Source organism: Dama dama, chromosome 24, assembly GCF_033118175.1.
Source record: "Dama dama isolate Ldn47 chromosome 24, ASM3311817v1, whole genome shotgun sequence".
NCBI classification, from domain to species: domain Eukaryota; kingdom Metazoa; phylum Chordata; class Mammalia; order Artiodactyla; family Cervidae; genus Dama; species Dama dama.
Window position 1 is genome coordinate 17,063,615 of NC_083704.1, and position 23,720 is coordinate 17,087,334.

At 54.1% G+C, this 23,720-nt stretch overlaps 2 protein-coding genes across 3 annotated transcripts in view; one reads left to right on the top strand and one right to left on the bottom strand.

Moving 5' to 3' along the window:
• Window positions 1-251: 251 nt before the first annotated feature.
• On the bottom strand, window positions 252-22,131 carry PLCD1 (phospholipase C delta 1). 2 transcript variants are annotated; one of them, XM_061127798.1, is made up of 15 exons: window positions 21,974-22,131; window positions 14,662-14,826; window positions 11,209-11,437; window positions 4,381-4,510; window positions 4,049-4,280; window positions 3,435-3,636; window positions 2,942-3,086; window positions 2,716-2,865; window positions 2,465-2,623; window positions 2,090-2,249; window positions 1,784-1,900; window positions 1,214-1,392; window positions 989-1,121; window positions 762-911; window positions 252-615 (listed from the first exon to the last, which is right to left on the bottom strand). In XM_061127798.1, exons 1-15 carry the CDS (start codon window positions 22,005-22,007, stop codon window positions 530-532), a joined length of 2,271 nt encoding a protein of 756 aa, XP_060983781.1. In that variant the 5' UTR covers window positions 22,008-22,131; the 3' UTR covers window positions 252-529. The 2 variants fall into 2 exon arrangements, with proteins under 2 accessions (XP_060983781.1, XP_060983779.1); XM_061127796.1 differs by lacking the exon at window positions 21,974-22,131 and adding an exon at window positions 18,007-18,203.
• DLEC1 (DLEC1 cilia and flagella associated protein) overlaps window positions 18,715-23,720 on the top strand; it is a 96,997-nt gene continuing 91,991 nt past the window's right edge. Inside the window, exon 1 of the mRNA XM_061127795.1 lies at window positions 18,715-19,013. The gene's annotated coding sequence lies outside the window, so the exon portion shown is untranslated. The remainder of the gene's footprint in view (window positions 19,014-23,720) is intronic.

Consider the following 23,720-nt stretch of genomic DNA (forward strand, 5'->3'; position numbering starts at 1 on the left):
ATTCCAAAGCCTGAGCCCTCCAGGCCCTCCACCTTGAACGGGTTTGTTCCGTGCTGGTCCGTCCTGCCCAGGGGAACAGGCACCGCTCCCACCCCTTGCTCCACTGTGAAGGTGGAGAGAAGTAGAGAATGAGGTGCTGGGGCTGCAGGGCTCTGGGACACACATGCACACACATACATACACACACACATGTACACACACACACACTTTACAGGGATTTTTCTGGTATCCAGGTAAAGAAACCACAGTACTTAGTTTTACGATTTTTATAAAAACCCTCAACCCAGGGCTCAGCCGGAGGATGGAGAGAGGGCTGCAGTGTGGTTCCTAACGGAAGTGAGGACAGCACCAGGGACTGGGCCAGCACCTGGGCTCCCGAGAGGCAGCAGCACAGACAGTAGGCTGGAGCTGAAGGCGGTGCAGGGCTGCTGGCTCTGAGCGAGGGGCTGGGACAGCCCCCATCGGGCCCCCAGATGTGGACAGAGGGTCCGGCCTGCTCAGGGCAGCCCTCACCAGACCCTCCCCGAGCCTAGTCCCGGAGAGCCACCTTCACAAAGAGGGTGGCAGATGGGTGCTGGTCTCCGTTCTTGGAGAGGAGGTGGACGTGGCGATATCCTGGCGGGCGGAGGGGCGGGGAGGGGTGCACCAGGAGAGTTCCGTTCACTCAGGGAGGATGCATCAAGGGATAGCCAGCCCCCGCCCGAGAAATGCCTCCCACCCCACCCCGCCCCCGGGTCACCTCCTTCCTCACAGACACTCACCCTCTTTGAGGCTTTTCAGGGGGATGGTGCTCTGGCCAATGAAGTCGTTTTTGGAGGAGGCGTCGTAGTCCTCCACCACAAAGCGCACGAGGGCAAGCTCAGGCACAGCCACCTCGAACTCAAACTCCGTGTCCCACCACGGGTTGAAACCTAGGGGGTGCGAGCACCGTGTCAAGAGCACGGATGCCAGCTCCAGGAGCCAGGCTCAGCCCGGGCCCAGCACGTACCATTATTGGTGACCACAGGGGTCTGGCGGCTGGCCACGTCCCGGCTCACGCCGTGGATCTCCACTGTCACCTTGGGGTCCACAATTGAATTCTTGTTCTTGTTGACTTTTGGCAGCTGCTGCCCAGAGATGACCTGAGGAGAGGCAGGGGATAATTAAGCGTTCAGGATGGTAGGGAGGGGGAAGGGAGGCCCGGGGCACCTGTCCCCCTAGTGGCTGGCCGTACCCTGACATTGAGTCGTTTTGGAGTCCACCAGGGCCCCTGAGCCAGGGCACGGGAGTTGAAGGTGGAGTTGGGGTCTCGCAGGAAGGCAGGCTTCAGGACGTAGCCACAGGCCCCATTGTCCAGGAAGCGGCCCTGGTACACATCCATCTCTGACCCAGGTGTCTGGAAGTTCAGAGCCACTACAGGCAGGATAGAGTAATCACAGGCTGTGGGAGGGTCTCAGGGGTCCCAGAGCCCAGCTGGCTTGGGATACACTGGGGCCCAGAGTCACATAGTGAGGCAGAAGCAGGGTCCAGCATCACTCTAATGCCAGCTGCCCTCCTGCTGCCCTAACTGACCCACCACACCAACCTTACATTCCATTTCTGGGGCCAGAATTCAAAGGACAAGTGCGCTAATGATGAAATTTCAGAGGCTGTATTTGCGGGCGGGAGATATTTCCAAACTGAGATTACCAGCTCTGAAGCCCACAAATCTGTGAATCTGGCTCTGCCTGGGTCCTCAGAGGCCCCTGGCCCTCCAGACAGAAACCCTCACCCAGGGCTCCTCCAAGCCTCAGCCAGCCCATACCGATCTGGCAGCCCCCATTCCACATCTCCACGGGGCTGTAGTTAGAGGAGTCGGTTCTCCACCCAGCGGGGTAGATCCTGCTCAGGTGATCCACGTTGTGGCGGACGAAGCTGTTTCCTGAGGGGGCGGTAGGAGTTGGTCAGAAGCAGAGGCCTTCTGGGTGAGCCCAAGCCCCTCCCTAACATCGTGGAGTGCCGGCTCTGAGGAATATCGGGAGGGGTGGGAGCTAGTCCTGGCCCTGGCCAGCTCAGATGGTCAGACAGATGGGCAGCAATCTAGGGGGTGGGGAGGCAGGGCCAGCTTCACCTGATTCTTGGAGCAGTCGGAGGGCGCGGTTCTCAGAGAAGGATGACATCTCATAGAAAGCCTGCCCAGAGGTGCCAGGGCTGGGGAAGCCCCGAAAGTGGACGCTCTTGCAGTAAACGACCATGTCGGAGAGTTCCTTCGCTAGCCTGAGCTTGTCCTCCTGGGGGCCATGGGGAGGCCCGGGTTAGACTCAGAGATTGGGGCAGGTGGGCACTGAGAGAGCCAGAAACCCAGACAGAGACAGAGAGAGGGGGCAGAGGGTCTGAGTGGCAGCCACAGAGCACCCGGACAGGGCGAACATCCCACTCGGTGGGGAGGGTGGTGATGGCGGAAGGCCCCAGGGCCGCCCCGCGCCCCCGCAGCTCCCCCTCGAACCTTGGACTTGTGCTGCACTTGGCTCCTGACTGCCTCGTCCTCCATCTCAGCAGCCTCGTCCTCGTCTGACACCACAGTGGCCTCTGGGCCACCGTCTCCTCCAGGCAGGAAGAGCCCCCCGAGCTTCTTCCCCTTCAGCAAGATCTTCCCCCTCAGTTGCTAAGGGTGGAGGGGGCAGCCGGTCAAGATCCAGCTGTCCTCCCGGCCAGTCCCCTGCCCTCTCCTCTGGGCACCGGGTCCCCATGGGGCACCTCAGGGGAAGGCAGGCTGGTGACGACCCCGTCCAACGGCCGATCCAACAGCATGGGCCCCAGGAGGGCGCGCAGGTGCCGTGCCATCACGCGCTGCTGCTCCAGGCTGCAGTGGTTCTCCAAGGACAGGATGACGGGGTAGGGGGATGCCTGGAGGCCCAGGGAGAGATTAAGAGGGGTGGGTGGCCCCCGAGTTCTTCCTCCTCACCCCCAGGGGCGCGCCCACCTTGAAGGCATAGTCCCGGATGGCCCTGACCGCGTCGCAGAAGAGGATCTTGGAGGTGAAGGTGTAGCCATGATAGATGATCGGCTCCTGGTTGGGCCCATCCCAACAGTCGAGCTCCAGGCAGCGGCAGCCTTTGCACAGCGCCCTGCAGGTGGGGCGGAGAAGGCAATGGCAACCCACTCCAGTGCTCTTGCCTGGAAAATCCCATGGACGGAGGAGCCTGGTAGGCTGCAGTCCATGGGGTCGCTAAGAGTCGGACACGACTGAGCGACTTCACTTTCACGCACTGGAGAAGGAAATGGCAACCCACTCCAGCGTTCTTGCGTGGAGAATCCCAGGGACCGGGCAGCCTGGTGGGCTGCCGTCTATGGGGTCGCACAGTCGGACACGACTGAGGCGACTTAGCAGCAGCAGCTGCTGCAGGTTGGGTGTGGGCGAGGCCCTTGGTCCCGCCCAGGTCAAGCCCCGCCCCGCCCAAGTTGCCCTGCCCCACCGGATGTAGGCTTCTGTGCTGCTGGGACCCGTGAGCTGGTCTTCCAGCAGGTATGTGTTGTGCGAGGACGACACCAGGTAATGGCTGAGCGGCTGGTCCATGTCCTGGTAGACGCGCCGGTGCGCCAGGTCGAAGGCGCTGCCGTCAGCCGAGAGCAGGTACATGAGAAAGCCGTCCTTGGTCATCTGACGCTGCACCTTGGCTGGGAGGCGGGAGGCGGGAGGGCGACTGCCGGTCAGAGCGCCCTGGGAGCAGGGCTCCCACAGCCCTGCCTCCCATCCTGAGCTGGTGCTCGGGTATCTCTTGGAAGGGGGTAAGTTTGAGTCTCTTGACCAGATCGTGACTATACCCCAGCGTGGGGCTCTGTCTCCTCCTCTTCTGTCCCCCACTCGGTGAGGCCCCCGGAGGGCAGGACCTCCTCACCGCCTTCTCCAGGACTGGGCCCCCATCTGATGTCTTAAAGCGTTGTGCCCAGCATGGGCTGGGAAATATCGCCCAGGGGCCCTGGGGATGGCTGAGGCGTCCCCTGCCCTCCAGCTCCCTACTCGGGCTGCCGTCTCCCCAGAGGTCTTCCCGCCGCCTGGGGCCCGGGACTGCAGGTCGCTGGCCCTCACCCGTCTCGTTGGGTTCGTAGCGCTCAATGAGGGAGACAGCCAGTGCAGGCCCCGCCGCCGCCTCCCGCTGCTGGTGCTGCAAGAAGGTCACCAACTGATCCACCGACAGGGTCTCTTTGGAGCCCGTGGCCTCCGCGAAGGTGCGGTCGATCTCCTTCCTCTGGGTCAGTATCTTGTAGAAGGTCTCGATCTCCTCATCCTCCAGGGAGTCTGTCTGAGAGTGGTCACATTCCTGCAGAGCCAGGAAGCCAGGTAGGCAGGGCTCAGAGCCGGCCCCAGGCTGTGTTCCAGACGCATAGCCAGGCAGACCCAGCCCTCGCTTCCTGCCTCACCTTGAAGATCTTTCGGGCATAGCTGTCGTCCACCTGGATGTTGAGCTCCTTCAGGAAGTTTTGTAGCTCTTTGAAGCTCATCTTGTTGTCCTTGTTTTTGTCAGCTTTTCGCAAGCAGGAATGAATCCAGCTGGGCAAGAAGTAAGGAAAGAACCCCAGGAGCCCTGGTACCCTAGGTCCCAACCAGAGCCATGGTTCAAGCTCAGGGTCAACTCCTAGGCCCAGGTGGACTGAGGGCTCCTATATACCCAGCTCCCGGCAGGCCTGGCTGCTGGCACATCTGCATTTCAGTGGTAAGATCTGGTAGCCTCTTTGGAGGAAATATGACATCCAACGAAAGTCTTTTTCCTACTTTCTGGCTTTGAACCCTTTCAAAATTTCAAAAATATTTATTTTCTCACTCTAAAAGGTCCATTACAGACAGTTGAGAAAATGAAGAAAAGTAAGCAAAGGCCCCATAGTTCTATCACCCAGAGGTACCTACTGTTAATATTTCAAGGTATGTCCTTTTGGTTTTCAATGTATAATTATTACTCAACTTGACTAAAGCATTTAAGGCTTATTTAGTAGGAAATAGCAAGTTTCAAGCCACTGATCAAAGGTGGGGACATCACATGCAAAACAAAGCCTGGATCATGGTGTCATGATTGCGGTGCTTTGGTCCCCACTTCTTTCCCTCTATCTCTCCCATCAGCCTTGAACTTGAGAACTAGAAAGGGAGGGGCTCCATACTACATTTCAGAGAAAACAGAGAGCTAATTATAGAACAAGACAATGGGAACTCATGAGCACAATGAAAACATGATAGCAGGTTTTTGGAAGAAATCAGAAAGGAAACAGCAATATAAATCATGCCATATAAACATTTTAAAAATTCTGAGGATCAAATAAAGAAAAAATAAAGTTATCTATCTGACAGACTGGAGGAAGCATTTGCAGCAAAGTTTTTGAAGAATTAATTAAAAAGAAAAGTATGATGACCCTAAAAACTAAATGAGAAAGGGATATAAACCAAACTTTTGCAAACATTGCTAGTAATCAAAGATATTAACAATTTGGAAATAAGATGCAATTTATTAGACGATAAATTTAGCAACTTAAAAGTATATTCCCAGTGCAAGTAAGGGTGAGGTTAAATGGACACTCATCCATCCGTTGGACAAAGTAAACTGGTACAACCCTTAAGAAGGTAATTTAGGGATATCAACCTGTTACACCAGTTGACTCAGTAATTCCACTTCTAGGAGTCTAGGTAAGGAAATACTTCTGAATATGAAAGGTTTTATGAACATAGTCCTTTGCAATGTTATTTACAGAGGTGAAAGAATGAAAACAAATGAGATGTTTGACACTAAAAGAATGGCTCACTAATTTATAGTATATTCATTCAGTGGAACAGTACACAGTCATTAAAGCTGAGACTATACTAACACAGGGAAATAATTATGACATAATGTTACATAAAAATGACACAAATATGTTAATATTCATTATTTTTGGCAAATGCATCATTAGACAAAATGAAATCCAGCAAGAAAAGATTAAAGGGAGAACTCAAATATCAGTAGTTTCTGGAGGAGGCAGGTTTTCTGGGCCTTAAAGCTTCATTCTAACATACCCATATAGTTAAATTTGTATTTATATATATATATATATATGTATGTTTTATGTAAATATATGTATACATTTACATAAAGAAACATTATGGTAGAATTCCAGGTTAAAAAAAATACAAGTTCACAGTGGTCCACCCAAGCATAAGGTCCCAGTGCTGATTGCTCTTCAGCAGGCTGGAATGACTTTAAGACCTCAAGGTCTAGGCAGCAGAAGCCTGCAGAGGGCATGAGATTGTCCAAGCACAAGCCTGTGCAAAAGGAGTGACTATCAGAAAAGTGCCATGGAACTGGGCTGTTAGGAGAGCTCAAAATTGGGCTTCCCTGGTGGCTCAGTGGTGAAGAATCTGCCTGCCAATGCAGGAGACACAGGTTCAATCCCTGGTCTGGGAAGATCCCACATGCTTCAGAGCAACGAAGCCTGTGCGCCACAACTATTGAGCCTGTGCTCTAGAGCCCAGGAACCGCAACTATTGAGCCTGCAAACCTAGAGCCCATGCTCAGCAACAAGAGAAGCCACTGAAATGAGAAGCCTGTGCATTGCAACGAGAGAAAAGCCCATGCAGCAATGAAGACCCATGCAGCAATGAAGACCCAGCACAGCCAAAAATAAATAAATAGATAAAATTATTTATTTAAAAAAAAAGAAAGTTCAAAGTTAGGCAGACAAAGCCTTGAGAAAAACACTTAAAAGTCTCTGAAATGCTAAAAAGCACACAATAAAGGGATCCTACAGAGTTCATAATGTGTCTCCCAAAGGAGCTGGATATACACTAGCAATGAGTAATCAGAAAATGAAATTAAGAAAATAATTCCATATAGTAACATCAAAATGCATAAAAATACAAATTCTTTTCATGTATAACTTATACTCTGAAAGCCACAAAACATTGTTGAAAGAAATTAAAGATCTAAATAAATGGAAAGATACCCCATATTTGCAGATCAGAAAGAAGACTTGATACTGTTAAATGAGGAATACTCTCCAAATTAATCTACAGATTCAGCACGATACCTGTCACAGTCATGCTGGCTACGTTGCAGAAACTTACAACCCCATCCTCAAATTCATATGGAAATTCAAGGGGCCCAAAAGAGTCAAAACAATCTTGAAAAAAATAAGTTTGGAAGACTCAGACTTCAGGATTTCAAAGGTTCCTACAAAGTTACAGTAACTAAAACATTGTGCTGGTGCAAGAAGAGACATTTAGATAAATGGAATTTAGATAAATGGAACAGAGGACTTCCCCGGTAGCCCAGTGGTTAGGACTCCAAGCTTCCACTGCAGGGGTTACGGATTCCGATTCCTGGTTGTCCCTCTGTGTGGCGTGGCCAAAAAAAAAAGAAGGGCAAATGGAATAGAATTGAGAGTCATGTAGTAAACCCTCATGCTGCTGCTGCTGCTGCTAAGTCGCTTCAGTCGTGTCCGACTCTGTGCAACCCCATAGACGGCAGCCCACCAGGCTCCCCCGTCCCTGGGATTCTCAAGGCAAGAACACTGGAGTGGGCTGCCATTTCCTTCTCCAATGCATGCATGCTAAGTCGCTTTAGTCGTGTACAACTCTATGCGACCCTATGGACAGCAGCCCACCAGGCTCCTCTGTCCACAGGATTCTCCAGGCAAGAACACTGGAGTGGGTTGCCATTTCCTTCTCCAATGCATGAAAGTGAAAAGTGAAAGTGAAGTCACTCAGTCGTGTCCAACTCCTAGCGACCCCATGGACTGCAGTCTACCAGGCTCCTCCATCCACGGGATTCTCCAGGCAAGAGTGCTGGAGTGGGATGCCATTGCCTTCTCCTGTAAACCCTCATATTTGTGGTCAATTGATTTTTGACAAGGGTGTAAAGATAATTCAGAGAGGAAAGAATAGTCTTTTCAATAACTGTATGTCTACATGCAAAAGAAATATGAAGTTGGATCTCTCATATCACACCATACACAGAATTTACAGAAATGAACTCAGAGTGGATCAGAGAAGTAAATGCAAGTGCTAAAACTATAAGAAAAAATATGAGTAAATGTTTGTGACTTTGAGTTAGGCTAAGCCTTTTTAGATATGACAACAAAAAACACAGGCAACAAAGGCAAAAGGTAAATGTGTTAGAGCTCACTGAAACAAAAATTCTGTGCTTCAGAGAAACCCAGCAAAATAAGAACAGAACCCACAGGATGGAGAAATTAACTGTAAAGCATATATCTGATAAGAGACTTGTGTTTATAATATTAAAAAAAATTCTCACAACTAAATAATAGAAAGGTCACTCAATTAAAAAATGGGCCAGAGATCTGAATAAACATGTCTCCAGAGGAGATACACAAAAGCACATAAAAATGGTCAATATCATTAATTACAAGGGAAATGCAAATCAAAACCACAGTAAGATACCTATTTAAAAAAGAAAATAACAAGCGATGGTAAGGATGTGGAGACATTGGAAGCCTTGAGCACTGTTGGTGGAGATGTAAAGTGGTACATGCTATGGAAAACAGAATAGGTGTTCCTCAAAAAGTTGAAAATATAATTACCAGATGATGTCACAATTCCACTTCTGGGTATGTACCCTGAAGAATTGAAAACAAGATCTCTGATACTTGTACACCCATGTTAATAGCAGCATTATTCAGAATAGACAAAAAGTGGAAGCAACCCAAGTGTCCACTAGTGGGCGAATGAATAAAGTGTGGTGCATACATACAATGGGATATTGTTCATATTAAAAGGATGGAAATTCTAACATGTGTGACAACATGGAAGAAACTTGAGGACATTGTGCTAAATGAAATAAGCCAATGGCAAAATGACAAATACGGTATGAGTCCGCTTATATGAGGAACCTAGAGTAATCAGGTTCATAGAGACAGAAAGTACAGCAGCGGTTGCCAAAGGCTGGGGGAGGCTGGAATGAGGAGCTACTGTTTAATGGGTACAGAGTTTCAGTTTTACAAGATGAAGAGTTCTGGAGATGGCCGAACAACAGTGTGAATGTACTTAACACTACTGAACTGTTCACCTAAAAATGCTTAAAACAGCAAATTTTATGCATATATTACCACAATTTAAAATTAAATAGATCCATTAAAAAGAACAATAAATGGGCAAAGGATCTGTTGAATAGCTATTTCTCCAAAGAGATATGCAAATGTCCAGTAACCACATGTAAAGATGTTCAACCCATTAGCTATCAAGGAAATGCAAATCAAAACCACAGTGAAATGCCACTTCAAGCCTACAGGATAGCTGTCATAAAAAAAAGGCAGATAACAAGGAGTAGTGAAGATGTGAAAAGTCAGAACCCTCATACACTGCTGGTGGGAGTATACATTTCCTCTCTGGAAAATAGGTAGTTGTTCAAAAGTTTATAGTTACCACAAGACTCAGAAATTCTCGGTATGTATCCAAGAGAAATGAGAACATATGTCCACACAAAAACTTATACACAAATGTTCGAAGCACCATCATTCAGAGAAGCAGAAACCCAAATGGCCATCACCTGCCGATTGGATAAATGTGGAATAGCCAGACAGTGGAATATTATTAGGCACACAGAAGGAATGAAGTACCAATACAGCCTATGACAAGGACAAACCCTGTTGTTTAGCTGCTACGTTGTGTCTGACTCTCTGCAAGAGTCAGACTATATAAGAGTCAGTCCTAGTGGACTATATAAGCCCACTAGGCCTCTCTGTCCATGGGCTTTTCCAGGCAAGAATACAGGAGTGGGTTGACATTTTCTTCTCCAGGGGATCTAACTTTCTAACCCAGAGATTGAACCCACGTCTCCTGCGTTGGCAGGCCAATTTTTTTACTGCCGAGCCACCAGTGTGTCTCCGTAACATCATGCTAAGTGAAAGAAGCCATTCAAAAAAGACTGTAGGTATTCCATTTATATGATATGTCCAAAAAGACAAAGTATCAATAGATTTGTGAGACAGAAAGTAGCTTAGTGGTTGTCTAGGCCTTGGGGGTTGTGGGGAAATGGGAACTGCTAAAGAGTATGGGTTTCATTTTAGGATAATGAGGATCTTCTAAAATTCATGGGGTGATGGGTTGCATAACTGTGAATACACTAAAAAGCACAGACTTGTACACTTTTAGTGGATGACTTATGTGGTAAGTGAATTATATCTCAGTAAAGCTGTCATAAAAAAAAAAAAAGAGTTGGTACTGGTTCCACCCTAATCCTATATACCAGAAGCCTGATCTCTTTCAACCATAGACTATCACATTGTTGTGCCCCTAGATTTTGAAGTAAATTTGTTTCAAGCCCCCTGGCTGGCCTGCATCAGGCCTGGGAGAACTTGATCACTCTCCAAAGAATGGCACAGGGGATGGGGTAAGTGGGAGTGGACCATGGCCTCCCAAACTCCCAGAGCGGGGGGGAAAAAATGCAGTAACTCTAGGAAACATTAAAATGTCTAAGACTAGGGGACTTCCCTGGCGGTTCAGTGGTTAAGAGTCAGCTTCCAATGCAGGGGGTTCAGGTTCCATCCCTGGTCAGGGAACTGCCCACATGCTGAATAGCAGGGCCAAAAAAAAATCTTTAATAGATAAAAAAAGAAAACTAAGACTGTTTTAAAAAAAAAAGATACATAATGGGTTTTTTTTAAGTCCAAGATTAGGTCTCCCACTGAAGCAGGCAGCTCCCCTCGGCCTCCCTAGTCTCCCAGCTCTGCTGGTTACAGCGAGGGCATGAGGGCCATCACGGAGCTGCACTGCCGTCTAGCCCTGGGGTCAGAGTGGACAAAAGAAGGCCCAAGTACCTTCCCTGCTTCCCCCAACTATGTTCTCTCAAAATTTGTACGTTGAAGCCCTGACCCTCAATGTGATGTATTTGCAGACAGGGCCTTGAGAGACTTAGATAAGACCATGAGTGGGGCCCTGGTGATGGGATTAGCGCCCATGTAAGAAGAGACACCAGAGATCCTGCTCACTCTCTCTCCCCGCCTCCCCCCCATGTTAAGACAGAAGACAGCCATCTACAAGCCAGGAAGAGAGCTCCCACCAGAACCTGACCCTGCCTGCCACCCTAATCTTGGATTTCCAGCCTCCAGAACTGTGAGCAAATTAATTTCTGTTGTCTAAGCCACCCAGTCTACGGTAGGTTGGTTATGATATGGCCCCAGCCAGGTGTCTTCCATACCGAGCCTGCCCTGGGGACAACCATAGCCAGTAGCCGCAGGCTGGGTCTGGGTCCACTGCCCCCAAAAGGATACTGTCGCAGCTTCTGCCGCTGGTCCATGGAGCCCGAGTGGTGGATAATCTTGCTCAGGCCCTGCACCCAGTGCTGGGCATCGGCTGGTGACGGGGCAATGAGGTCTAGAGTACTGCGCTGGTCCTTGAAGACGATGGAGAAGCAGCGGTTCTCGGGCACGTCCCGAGCAAACTTCTCCAGGCCTTCTGTGCGGTGCCCCATCCGCACCTCCTGAATGTCCTCAATGGAGACTGCGGGAAGGGGGCGGGGGCACAGAGAGAGCCGTGAGGGGCAGGAGGATGGTCAGAGTGGGGACAGAATGAGGCTGGCGTGGAGAAGGAAAGGGAGACAGCTGCAGCAGGCAGAGTGGAAATGCCCAGGGGGAGAGAGGCTGACTTTAGGGTGGGAAGGGCTCCTGTGGTCCCAGGCCCCCTGTTTCTGTGCTGGGAGGAAGTGGGGCCCCTGGGAGAGGATCGGGGCAGGGCAGGGCTCTCAGAAAGTGACTGGGAGAGGCCACTCTGGAGCTTGGGGCCTGTGACGGAGGGGTGGCCATGTGCTTTCCTGCTGTACTTGACTTTGGACCCTATCCCTCCCTCCAAGACAGCCATGAGAGCTTCCAGGCTCTTCTGACCACTCCACAGACTGAAGCCACCCTCAGTCAGCCCTGGGCCTGGGGTTTGGAGATGGAGGTCCAATGACAGAGGGAAAAGTGCTTGTGTCAGGGGGCAGCCAGGGCCTTGCCTGCATACATCTGTGGGTCCTGATCTCACGGAGCCCCTTGGGAGGGATGGTGCTCCAGGATCCCAAGAGGTAGACCGGAGGGTGCCCCTGGGGGTCTGAGATGACGTCATTCTATCCTTGGGGACAGCAGGGGGCCCTCCTGGGACAGCCCAGCTTTCCTAGCTTCAGGGAGCAGCAAGGCTCTGCTTGCCCCCCTTCAACCCCAAGGTGCCCTCCTGGCCTGGCTGGAAGCTAGTCCTACAGCTGGGCTCGTGCTGGGCCTCCCATCATCTGGAGCCAGGTTCTGCCCCTGCCGCGACCCCATCCCAAGCCATCCACATCCATCTTCCCTGGGTTGAGACCAGCTCGGGGCAACAGCTTGCCTGTCCTTCCTGGTGAGTGCCCAAGGGCCTCCCGGTCACCTGCAGGCCCCACATGTGAGGCATATGCCATCCCGGGCAGCAGGCTCTGAGGTGTGAGACACACAGACCCTGGGCTGTCCGGGGTGCAGAGGATATCCCTGTTTAATCCCTCCCTGCAGCCTCCCCAGCCCTGCCAGGCCCCACACCGGCTGCAGCTGCCCCAGACTGGGAATGAAAACAGGAAGCCTGGGTGGTAGGGGCCAGCTCCCCACCCACTCCAGAGAGAAAGTCCAGATGCCTTCCTGACTGATAACCCTTGTCTGCCTGCGGTAACCAAAGCGGAGGGACGCTAGTGGGGTCGGGATCAGGGAGGCAGTGGAGATTTGGGGAGCAGGAAGTAGAGACACAGAGCACTGGGAGAACTGCCCCCCTCCGCTGCTCCTGGCCCCAGGGGTGGAGCGCAGGCTCACCGCTCAGCTGGAGGAGGGAAGCAGATGACAGGCATGCCCAGCCCAGACCTGTCTCTGTGTCTCAGACACTCCTCACCTGAGCGCACCCGATGCCCAACCCCCAGGCTATCGCCCCTGTGGCCCCTCCTGTCAGGATGCAGGCCCTTCACTCACAGCCCTTCCGTGTTCTTATCCCTGCATCTCTGCTCATGCTGGGTCTCTGGCCTGGGAGCTCCCTCCTGCCCTTCTGCCCACAGCTGTCCCGGTACAAGGTTCCCATCTCACTGGCCCAGGTCTAGCAAGGCCCAGATCTTCTACTCCTCCGTCTGCCCTCTGCCCACCCCCGCCAAGTGCTTGGCACCCACTGGGAATCATGCCCTGGTTGGTGGATGGGCTTCCGGGAGTCCCCAGGGTTCGAAGAGGAGGATGCCCCATTCCCATGGGGCCGCCAACTGCCAGCATCTAACCGGAAACCCCGTATCAGGGCAGAGGTCTGTGAAGGAGCCTGGCTGGAGCCACAGACGGAGGCAAGGGCTGGGTCACTCCTGTCTTATGTGACCGACATGTCTGCAGTGTCATTTTCTGAGAGCTTTCTGGCTCCATCCCCTCCGACCCTGCCCTCCCCTGCTCAGACCTCCCATGGCCCACAGCTCCCAGGACCCAGCCAGGCTCCTTCCATCTGACCCTGCTCCTGTCCTGCCTTCCCTCTGACCCTGCTGCAGGCCTGCAGGTTACACCTTCTCAGGATTCTGTCCAGTGTCCTGGGGCCTGGCAGACCCTCCCTTTCCTCCTCCCACATGAGCCTGTGTCTGGGCTCATCCCCATGGGCTGACCCTGCCTGCACCCCGTCCTCAGCCAAGGGCAGGTGAATGGGTGACGAATTTCCAGGGACTTGGACTGTGAGAGAACTCCAGCTGCAGTGATCTTTCATACTACCAGCCACATGTGGCTATTCACATATAAATTAGTTAAAATTCAGTGAAATTAGGAATTCAATTCCTCAAGCACAGTAGCCACAGTCCAAGTGCTCAAGGGCCACCGGTGGCTAGTAGCTGACATATTGGACAGCACAGATATAGAACATGTCCATTATCATAGAAAGTTCTTTTGGATAGCTTTGGTCTAAACTTTTCCCACTGAGTAAAGGTGCAGAGGGAACCTCTCATTTTTGCAAAATGTTTGGGGCGTTCTGTGTTGGCAGAGCTTGCTTCCTAAGACCTTGCAGGAGGCACTCTCCATCCACAGGCTTGAGCTCTGAATTCCTAGACCTTTTCTGAAGCTTCCAGAATGCCCTCAGGCCCACAGCCTCGAGGGAGCTGCCCAGCCAAGGTCTCTCTATTCAAGTCCCAGCTGTGCTCCACCCCAACCTGCCTGTCCAGGGAGGCTGGCCTGCTCCAGCCCAGGGAGGAGCTGCCTCCTGCAGCCCCACCTCTCATCCTGTCCACCAATACCCGGAAGGGTCTTATCTGCCCTTGGACTTTGGTCCTTACCACACCTGAGTCCTGATCCATCCGCCCAACTTCCCTCCTTCCCACAAATATCTGGGTGGATACCTGTGAGTGCTGGTAACATTGTTCTCTTCCCTCCTTACCTGGGAGCCTGACTTTTCCCATCTGTGGCCATGGCTATGTATCCCCACTTCCAGAAAGCGTGAGCATCTCCATCTGTGGTCCATGACTGCCCTCTCTAGCCCAGACTAGGCCTCAGTTTCCCTGTCAGTGATTTAACTGACTCCTTTCCCCGAGCCTGGCCGCCTCAGATTCCCCATACCTGATATCCCGCTTGCATGACTGACCGCTGCCCGCCAGTCCAGGCCTCAGTTTCCCTACCTTTGGTCGTGGTCCACGATTGATCTCCAGCCCCACCCACCCCACCCCAGCCCGTGTTTCCCATCAGAGCGCAGGAGCAGCTCCCTGCCCCTCCCCCGCAGCCCAGGGCACTCACACAGCTGGGATTCCGGGGTCCTCATGACCTTGCGGGACTCTTGCCAGATTGTCTTGCAGTCCTCCTGCAGCTTGTAGAAGCGTTCTCGCCGCCATGAGTTGGACTTCACCTTCAAGAGCTGGCTGCCCTTCAGCAATGCCTGAAGGTCCTTGTCATCCTGTAGGCCTAGGGGACAGAGCTGGTAGGATGCCACCTCCTCTAGGGTACCTGCTGCCCCAAGCCCCATGCTGGCTCATTTTTCACCAGCCTCATCCTCAGCTCTCTATTCACTTCTCCTTCCAGCACCCTTGCTCCAACCTGATTCAGGAGCCCTGCCTTCTCCGGGAAGGCATCTCCGATTCCAGGTGAGGCTGTGCAAACCTTAGGGTACCCACCTGTTCAAGGCCACACTTTATACGTAATGACCTGCAACCCACAGCTGAATGGACAAAGAACACATGGTTTCTGGGGGGCCATACCCCTAGAAAATGGCCTGGCTCCAAAAGACTTAGTAGGCTCCTCCCTATCATACCTAGGGGTCAGAGTGACATGAAGGAAGCTAGGACCAAAAGATCAGGCAGGAAAGAAGAGGGGTAAACACAAGTGGAAATAGATCCCAGAGCACCATGAGTATCATAAGCCCAACAGCCTCCCAAGTCCAATGGCTCTGGAATCATGTATTGGGTCCAGGCTAGGCCTGCTGGGATGCTTCATCCCTCCCTGTCCACCCCATTTCTGAGTGGCCTGGGTCTGGGATCTCTCAGGGTAGAGCAGCCCAAAGGCATAGTGCAGGCCTTTCCGAAGCTGAGGCAGCACCTGGCTCAAGGCCCCGCAGTAGGGAAAACCCTAACTGCCTGACCCCCTCCCACCCGGCTCCTTTCAGAAATGCAGGCTGGCCTGGGGCGTGGGCTCCCACAGAGACAGTGTCCTTCGTCCTACCAGACCCAAGCAGGAGACACCAAAGGGGCACCAGGCCTAGTTTCACAGCATCCCTCATCCCAAGCAGACCCTGTGCCAACTGTGATCAAAGAGGGACCCCACACCACCATAATGACCCATCAATGTAACGGTGAAAGATACATCTAAATGCACATCTTGAGCCTATCACCCAAGCCACATGGAGCCCAGCAGCCAGCACTGTTCAGAGCCAATAGCACTGTTCAGAGTCAATAGGTCTATTGGGGTCCCTTCTGTCCCCCCAAATGAAAACTCTGTGGCTTTTCAGCAGTCTTTATCCTGCTCAAGCAGAGTGGAGGCTTCAGAAACTGTGTGTGTCCAGTGTGAGGGGCCTGTACCTAGGCCTACAGGCTTTTCTTGTCTCAACCCAGATCCCCAGCCCCAGATAGGTTCTCCCACTTTATCCATGACCCCACTCCCTACCCCCAGCCAGCCTGCTCCAGACGCACATAGGATCTACAGAATCTTCTGGACCACTTCCCCAGGCCTCAGCCTCTATCCCTCCCTAGTCACCCTCCTCCAGTGGGAACATAGCCCCATGCTAACGCTTCCCCCTCCACGATTTTAGGCAACTTCCTTCCCTCTCTGAACTTCTATTCCGCCATCAGCACTGCGTGATGTCTGATGTGACCTTCCCTCACCTTTGTTCCAAGTCTCTCCACCCCCCTGCCTTAGTGTCAGCAGTTCCCCTTCAGCCCCAGGGGAGCCCCAGTGGAGGAGAAGCCTCCTACAGGATGTCCTCAACTGGTGGCTATGTCTTGGGGGCTCAAGAGAGAGGACGGAGAGAAGGTCATTCCCACTATCTTCTAGAGGAGAGAGCCGCTCAGCCTCAGCTCAGCTGGAGGATCCCATTGTCCCTCCTGAGGCTGAGGTCAGCTGAGAGGGACATCCCCTTACCCTCTGCTTGCACTCCCCTCCCCCTATCCCTGCCCAACTGGGGCATCAGGGGGTGCACACGCATGGCACAGACGGGAGTGGGGGCACAGGGTCGGAAGCCTGTGGGAGCTCCACCCTCCAGTTCTGGAAAACACCGTGAGCAGATGACACGTTCATCCTGTCCTGGAGCCAGACTGCAGCCCTGTCGGCAGTCAAGCAGAGATAAGTCCCTTGGCTGTCTACATGGCTTCCGGAACACAGACCTTGGTCCCAAAGGGGGTCTTGATAATAGTGGCCCTCCAGGCTGCTGGGAAACCTGAGCAGATACCTCCTTCTCTGAGCTTCATTTGACGCCCTTTTGTTTCTGAGGCCTTTGGTCTGCCCCCGGCCCTTGCTCCCCTAGCACCCAGAAGGTCCATAGGCACCCCTTCATCCAGCCCCACTCAGCTGTAGCACCTTCTCCTGTGGGAAGGTGGCAAAGAGGGGCCTCTGAGCTCAGGGACCCCTGGGTTGACCCTGCAGCCTCATCAGTCTGCCCAGGCTAGTGGCATATAATGAGGTGGCCACATGGGGAGCGCAGAGGGGCTGCAGTGCTAACAGGAGGGGTGTAGGATGCCAAGAGCCCTGCCCATGTACCTAGGGTGATGCCTGATGAAGACAAACTGAGTCTGGAATCCAAAGCAGTGCACAGCTACACAGATACAGCCACACACAGTCACACAGTCCACCATACTCATCATACACTGCCATACACAACCAGGAAGAGAAAATGGGTCACACACAGTGACACGCATTGTTACATGGAGTCACACACAGCCAAACAAGGTACAGTGCCAGAACATCATCATTGTCATAATGATAGTAGCCACCATAATAATAGTTCATATTTAAGTAAGATCCTGTTCTTAGCACATGTATTTAAGCACCCCAACAACCTTAGGAGGAAGGCAGTACTGTTCCCATTTTATAGATGATGAAATTGAGGGTCAAGGAAGTTACATGGTGGAGTTGGGACTCAGAAGCCTGCCCACAGCATCAGTGCTAGGAAACGTTACCTTATACAGCCACCACTCGGGCATGCTGCCACAAAGAGCAACAGCAGAAAATCTATAGAACACACACACCATAATGCAGATGACAGAATCACCCAGCTGTCTGGGTCACCCACTGTCACATCTGTCACCCACAATCAAACATGGTGTGCAGCATCACAACGGCTCACACACTGTCACGCTGGTGCCATTTGATTACACAGCATGGCATATCCTCATAGATGCACAGTGGTCCCAAGTACCATACAAGTGACAGAATTACCACTAGGCGTGTAAGCACGATGGTTTGAGAGTGGCAAGGGGCAGGGTCACCAATCCCCCCAGTACTCACACCACATGGCAACCCTGCAAAAACAGCCCCACTGCGAGTCATACACTCACAGAAGCACTAAACAGGTCCAGGCCCCGAGACACACAGTCTGCGTCCTGCTCCAGCTGCCTTCCCAGCCTCCCCTGATCTCGGGACCCTTGAATCCCTTACCCAGCCTCTGCCCATTGAGCGCTGCCACCTTGAGGCTCTGCTCCTGCAAGTAGAGCTCTCTGGAGCGGCTCAGTCTCCGGCTCGGCCTCCGGACCCCAAAGCACTGCATGACGTTCCGAAGTGCCCCTGCCGCCCAGCAAACCTGGACCGGGACAGTGCGGCGTCCAGAAGGCGGCCGCGGCCCTAGGGGCGGAACCACCTCCTCAGAGGGGAGCAAGGGCGGAGACCTGGAGTACTTGGGCGGAGCTAGAACTGGGGGGGCGTGGCCTGGGTGGGCGGGTGGGGCCTTGAGTCTAGAGGCGGGGCGATGCAGAAATCAGCGCCGAAGGGGCGGAGCCATACCCTCGGAGGCGGGGCCAGTTCCGGAGGGGTAGAACCGATGCCTCCGGGAGATGAGGGGAGAGTGGAATCAAGGCGGGGAGAGGAGGGACCAGCGCTCAGAAGGCCGGGCGCTCCGAAGGAGGAGCCGTGACCAGGAGGCGGGGTGGGACAAATCCATAACCCAGGAAGCAGATCAGTGGCGAAAGTCAGAGTCCAGAAAGCGGGCTGGGGCGGAGCCAGAGTCAAGGAGGCGGGGAGCGGGAGGAGCCAGGTCTGGGAGGCGACTTGGGGCAGAGTCAGACTCAGGAAGACGGCGGGGGGCGGAGCCAGAGCCGGGGGCGGGAACTGCGATCAAAGCAAGGCCGTTTTGGGGCAGGGAGGGCGGTACCTCGACTTTGGAGGCAGTGTGGGGGAGACTACGGGGCGGAGACTGAGCCGGGAATCCTAAACACTCAGCTGGAGACCTGGCGGCGGACCAGAGGGCTGGGTGAGATTGAGCCGAGGAGGGAAGCCCGGCCCGGCGGCGGCCTGCGGTGCAGAGTCTAGCGGACAGCCGGGTGGGGCCAGGCCAGGCAGAGTTGAGGATGGAGCTCGGCCGGACACCGGAGCCCGCCAAATATTTTACCTCAGTTACTCAACGAATCCATTGTGACTGAGTGGGCCGTTGCTTCACATGTGAATCCCAGGTAGGCCTGTTTCCTTCTCAGGGAGTTTCTCTACCTGAGTGGGATAATCTCCAAGGTGCCAAATGCGAATGGAATTCTTGAAAAAATGCTGATCTTAAAAATGAGTCCATTAACACAGGCTTGCTTTGATAAATAGGTGAGGACTCTATATGAAACTGTGTTGCCAGTGTGCTTGGGAACAGTGGGATCTTTCATGTAAGTTACCACCCCACTTTCACTCACCCAGCAATTATTTATTGAGCCCCTACTGTGTGCCAAGGTCAGGACATCACCCAGACGCCTGACTCACTCCTCTCTTTTACTCCCTGCCTCTGAATAGTTCCTTCATTTGCCTCACTGCAGCTCATCACCAGCACTGACAGTGAGTCACTCGCAAAGCCAGTTATTAGCACAGACAAGCATGGCAATAATAATAATAAACTGAAGTGCAGAGTGACTTGCCTAAGGTCTCACCCTGGAGAATAATAAAGCATGGGAACGTGTGTTAGTGAAGGTGAGCTGGAATATGGGCACAAACAAGTTATTCTTCATTTGCAGTGAAGGGAGCTGAGGGTAAGGGGAAGCCTCTGTTTTAGAGAAACCACACAATGGTTTTTAACCAGAGAGCCAAGGAATCCTCGAGGACCTGTGGATAGAATCACATCTCAATATAATTTGCTTCCTTCGAATTCTTATGTATTTTACTTTATACATTTAAAAACTTGATCCTGAAAAGAGGTCCACAGGCTTCATCTGACTGCTAAAGTGGTCCATGGCACAAAAAAGTTTAAGATCAGTGTGGATCAGTGTGTGTCTGTGTTGTGTGGGCCTGGAATCCCAGGGACAGACATGTTGGAAACAATCGAGGTGGGTCGAGGGTTGCAGAGGGGACAAAGGCAGTTAAGGGAGGTAATTTTGGGTGATGAGCTAGAAGCAGCAGGGCCTCCAGGGGAACAGCTTTGGATTGCAGGGTTCGTGCCAGCTCCGCAGGAAAGGCTGGGCAGTCAGGCACTTGAGAGGCAGGTCTCAGACAGGATGGGCCAGGGCTGCCAAGCCCATGCTACAAGACTGGGAGGTGCTAACTGAGACTCGGTGCGACTCCCTCTTCAGGCAAGATACTAGGGCTGCCTAGAAAGAGACTCCTGGAGAAGGGAATGGCAACCCAATCCAGTATTCTTGCCTGGAGAATTCCATGGACAGAGGAGCCTGGTGGGCTACAGTCCACAGGGTCACAAAGAGTTGGACACGACTGAGTGACTAAGCATACACACACACACACACACACACACAGTATATACACACACACACAGTATATACACACACACACAGTATACACACACACACACACACACACACACACACAGTGAAAGAGGCTGGACAAAGGCACAGAGGCCAGAAGCTGGAGCCCATCCCATGATCTGAGGCTGCAGCTGTGTCAGAGGCCACCAGAGGGCTTGTAGGACGTCTGAGTGTGAAGTGGGCGCGGAGGAGGTGGCAGTCTGCAGGATAGACAGCACTAGCTAAAGGACGATGAGAGAGAAACAGAGGTCTCTACTGTGATCCTGTGAGCTGCCCAGCCTCCCTGCCAGTCTGGAGGAGCACTAAGGATACCTCTGTCCTGAGGGAAGAAGAGGGGGCACTGGAAAAGGCAAGGATCCCACGGCCCAGCTGGAAGAGTTTGCCCTGAGAGCCCAGACAACTGGTATGAGGGTAACAGCTCTGGGCACTGAACAAGGTCTCTCTGGGCCATGGGACCCAGGTCTGAGCCAACCAGGAAACATGAGACAGACTGGGTACTGGCTGAAAGGAACATCTGAGTCTCCCTGAGTTCCAGGGGGTCTCTAGTGGACAGCTGGAGGGCTCTGCCTTTCCCCTTCCCATCTATTACTTCCACTGCCAGCACAGAAATCATGGTCTAGATGGATAGTTTCCTTGATTTAAACCATCCAGCATGGTTTAGATGGATAGGTGGTGGGCACTAACCTCTTGGACTCCAGGGGTACTAGAAAACAGGGAGATTGACTTAAGCAGTGATCAGCGTGAGAGAGGCAGGGTTTGCTGAGCTGGCAGATGACCTGGGGGGCAAGAGTGCAAAGCCCTCTAAGAGTGGGTAAGCCCCCAGGCTGGCGCAAAGAGAGGCCAGGTGCAGGTTGGGGACCCCGTGCAGCTAGGACACCCCCCTCAGTCCCTGCAGTCCGGAGGCCACGGCTGCTCTCTCTTCTGGAGAGGGTACGATAGGACAAGGAGCTGGTCCAAGACTGTTTCCCGGTCGTTCGGAAGAGATAGAGCTTGGCTGGACAAAGCTGAGAGCCACAGGCAGTTAGAGTGGAGACCCGAGCCTGTCCGGCCAGGAGGGCGCGCAGATGGGGGCGACCGGGCTGCTCTTCCCAGCCCGGGGGTCGCTGACCATGATTTCTGCGCTGGGCAGTTACTGCGGCACGGCCCCACCTCACCTCGCACACCTCCTCGCCCCACTCTTCCCACCCCGCATCACTCACGCGCCCGGACGCGGTCCAGGCACGCCTGTGCTCTGGGGAGCCTCTCCGGGCGGCCCGGACCGGGCGGAGAGAACTTGGTTATTGGTGGATGCCGGTTCCTTCCCTCCTCGGCCCCTGCGAGCGCACCAGACCCTGGAGCCTAGCCTTCCGTGACCAGGATAAGGGAGGGGGGTCGCCCCCAAGGCCGCGAGGCCGGGGGTCGTCTTTAGGGAAGTCTTCAGACTCGCACACCCGTTTTCTCCCCGCCGGCCGGGTCTGCGGGACAAGCCTGGAAACGCCCAGGGTCGCGCCCGGCAGTCGGGTCGAGATTTCCTCAATGCGACAAAAGGGCCGAGGGGCGGGCCCGGGGCGGGGCGGAGGGCGGCCGAAGGAGCAGGGGGTCCCCCGCCCTGGGCCGGGGACGGCTTTTCGCAGGGTCGGCCCAGGAGGGGACGCCCCCCCCTCCCCCGCCCCCCGCTCCCCGCGAGAGGGCCGAGCACTCACCGTGCAGGGTCAGGAAGTCCCGGCCCGAGTCCATGCCCGACGGACGGCGTGGCGGGAGGGGTACGCCGCGGGACACTCGTCCTCGGCGACGGCGCAGCGGCCTCGGGTCCGAGCGGAGTGTGGTGGAGGGACCCGAATGGACTGCGGGGGGCAGGAGGCCGGAGGTGGGCCCGGGACTCCGCTCCGCCCCCCGCCCGCCCGCGCCCCCGCCCCCTGGGCCCTCCAACCCGCACCTCTCCCCGCCCCTCCCGGGGTTTGGCTAGGAGGGCAGAGGTGGGGGCCTGGAAGCCCGGCCATCCCTGGCCCAGGCCTGTGGGCGCGTCCCGGACAGAAATAGCCAGATCCCTCTGGCTTCCTCCGCCGCCGCCACCCACAGGCCGCGGGCCCTGTCATTAGCGCCGGCGGCCGGGCCCCACGCCCTGCCTGTGGGCGCTTCGCCGGGTTACAGTGATGCGCGAAAGAATCTGCGTCCTCTTGGGACCGGGACCGCGTAAAGTTCGACGCCCATCCCGGCTGGTGCAGAAGGCAGCCTTGGAGTCCAGGCGTCCAGCCGCGGCTCCCCGGATGTCTGCTTTCTCTTCTGCAGAATGGGTGCATGAGCTCGAGTTAGAAGGTCCTCGGAGAGGCATGCCCGGATCTAGTCTGCAGAAGGGTCCCCTTCCCTCTCTCTGGGCAGTTTCTAACCCTGGGAGTGCCTTTGGCGAGGGCTGGGGCAGAAGCCATAAAACTTAAGAGTCGGTAGTTGCAGAGAACTCTCCTTTGAGCCCCTCACACCCCAAACGCCTGGCGATCTGTACAACAAATTGGGGGACAGAACCTAGGACATCTCCAAGGTTCCTTTTTTGGGTAGCATCCGAAGGGACTGTCTGGACAAGGGGTACCCTTGCCCCTACTCCCACAATCAACTCTTGCAGTCCTGACACACTTTTTATCAAGTACCCAGAGACCCCCCCGAAGTCCCAGAATCCTGCTGCCCACCAACTTTTGGGAAATGCCTTGTGAGAGCCCCCAGAAGACCTTCCAGGATGGGGGTGGTGATGGTGCTGAGCCCACCAGTGAATCCCCCAGGCTTCCTGGGCTGATGAAGCCAACAGTGAGAGTCTGGCAGAACCAGTTAGACCCCAGCGCCTCCCCCTCCCAGCAGAGGCAGGTCTGGGTGGCCTTGAATACCTCAGGAAGGGATGTAAGCCAGCCAGAGGCCAAGTCGTCCCATCCTGATGATTGAGGCTGGGTCAGGACTTTGGAGAGCCCCTCTCTCTCGGCAGGCCTCTCCTGCACAGAGAGGGCTAGCCCTTAATCCGGCACTCTCCCCAAGTGGCCTGCCTCCGGACCTGCCCTCTGGGGGTCTCTGATGGCCTTGGGGCGAGTCCTGGGACCTCTGACATCCCCAGAGACCTGCAAGCCCCTCTGCTCAGCAGGTTAGGCCAACCCCAAGCCCTGCTCTTCCCAGGTAGCCACACCACAAAACTTAACACCAGCAGTTGGCTCGGCTTCATCCTAAGCATCATCCCTGTTTATTCATGTCACTTCCCAGCTCTGAGTCCCAAGCCTGAAACCAGGGCATGATCAGTCACCTCTCTCTCTGATGTCCCTGGTGGGGGCTGCAGCCTGGCTTTTCCTTTGCACACAGCAAACCTGTCGCAAGCAGTACCTCTTCTGGCCTCTGGCTCAGGCCAGAGAAGCTGAGGCCTCCTCTGGAGCCTGAAGTTGCTGGGCCGGATGGGCATGGCTGACTCAGAGTTGGCAC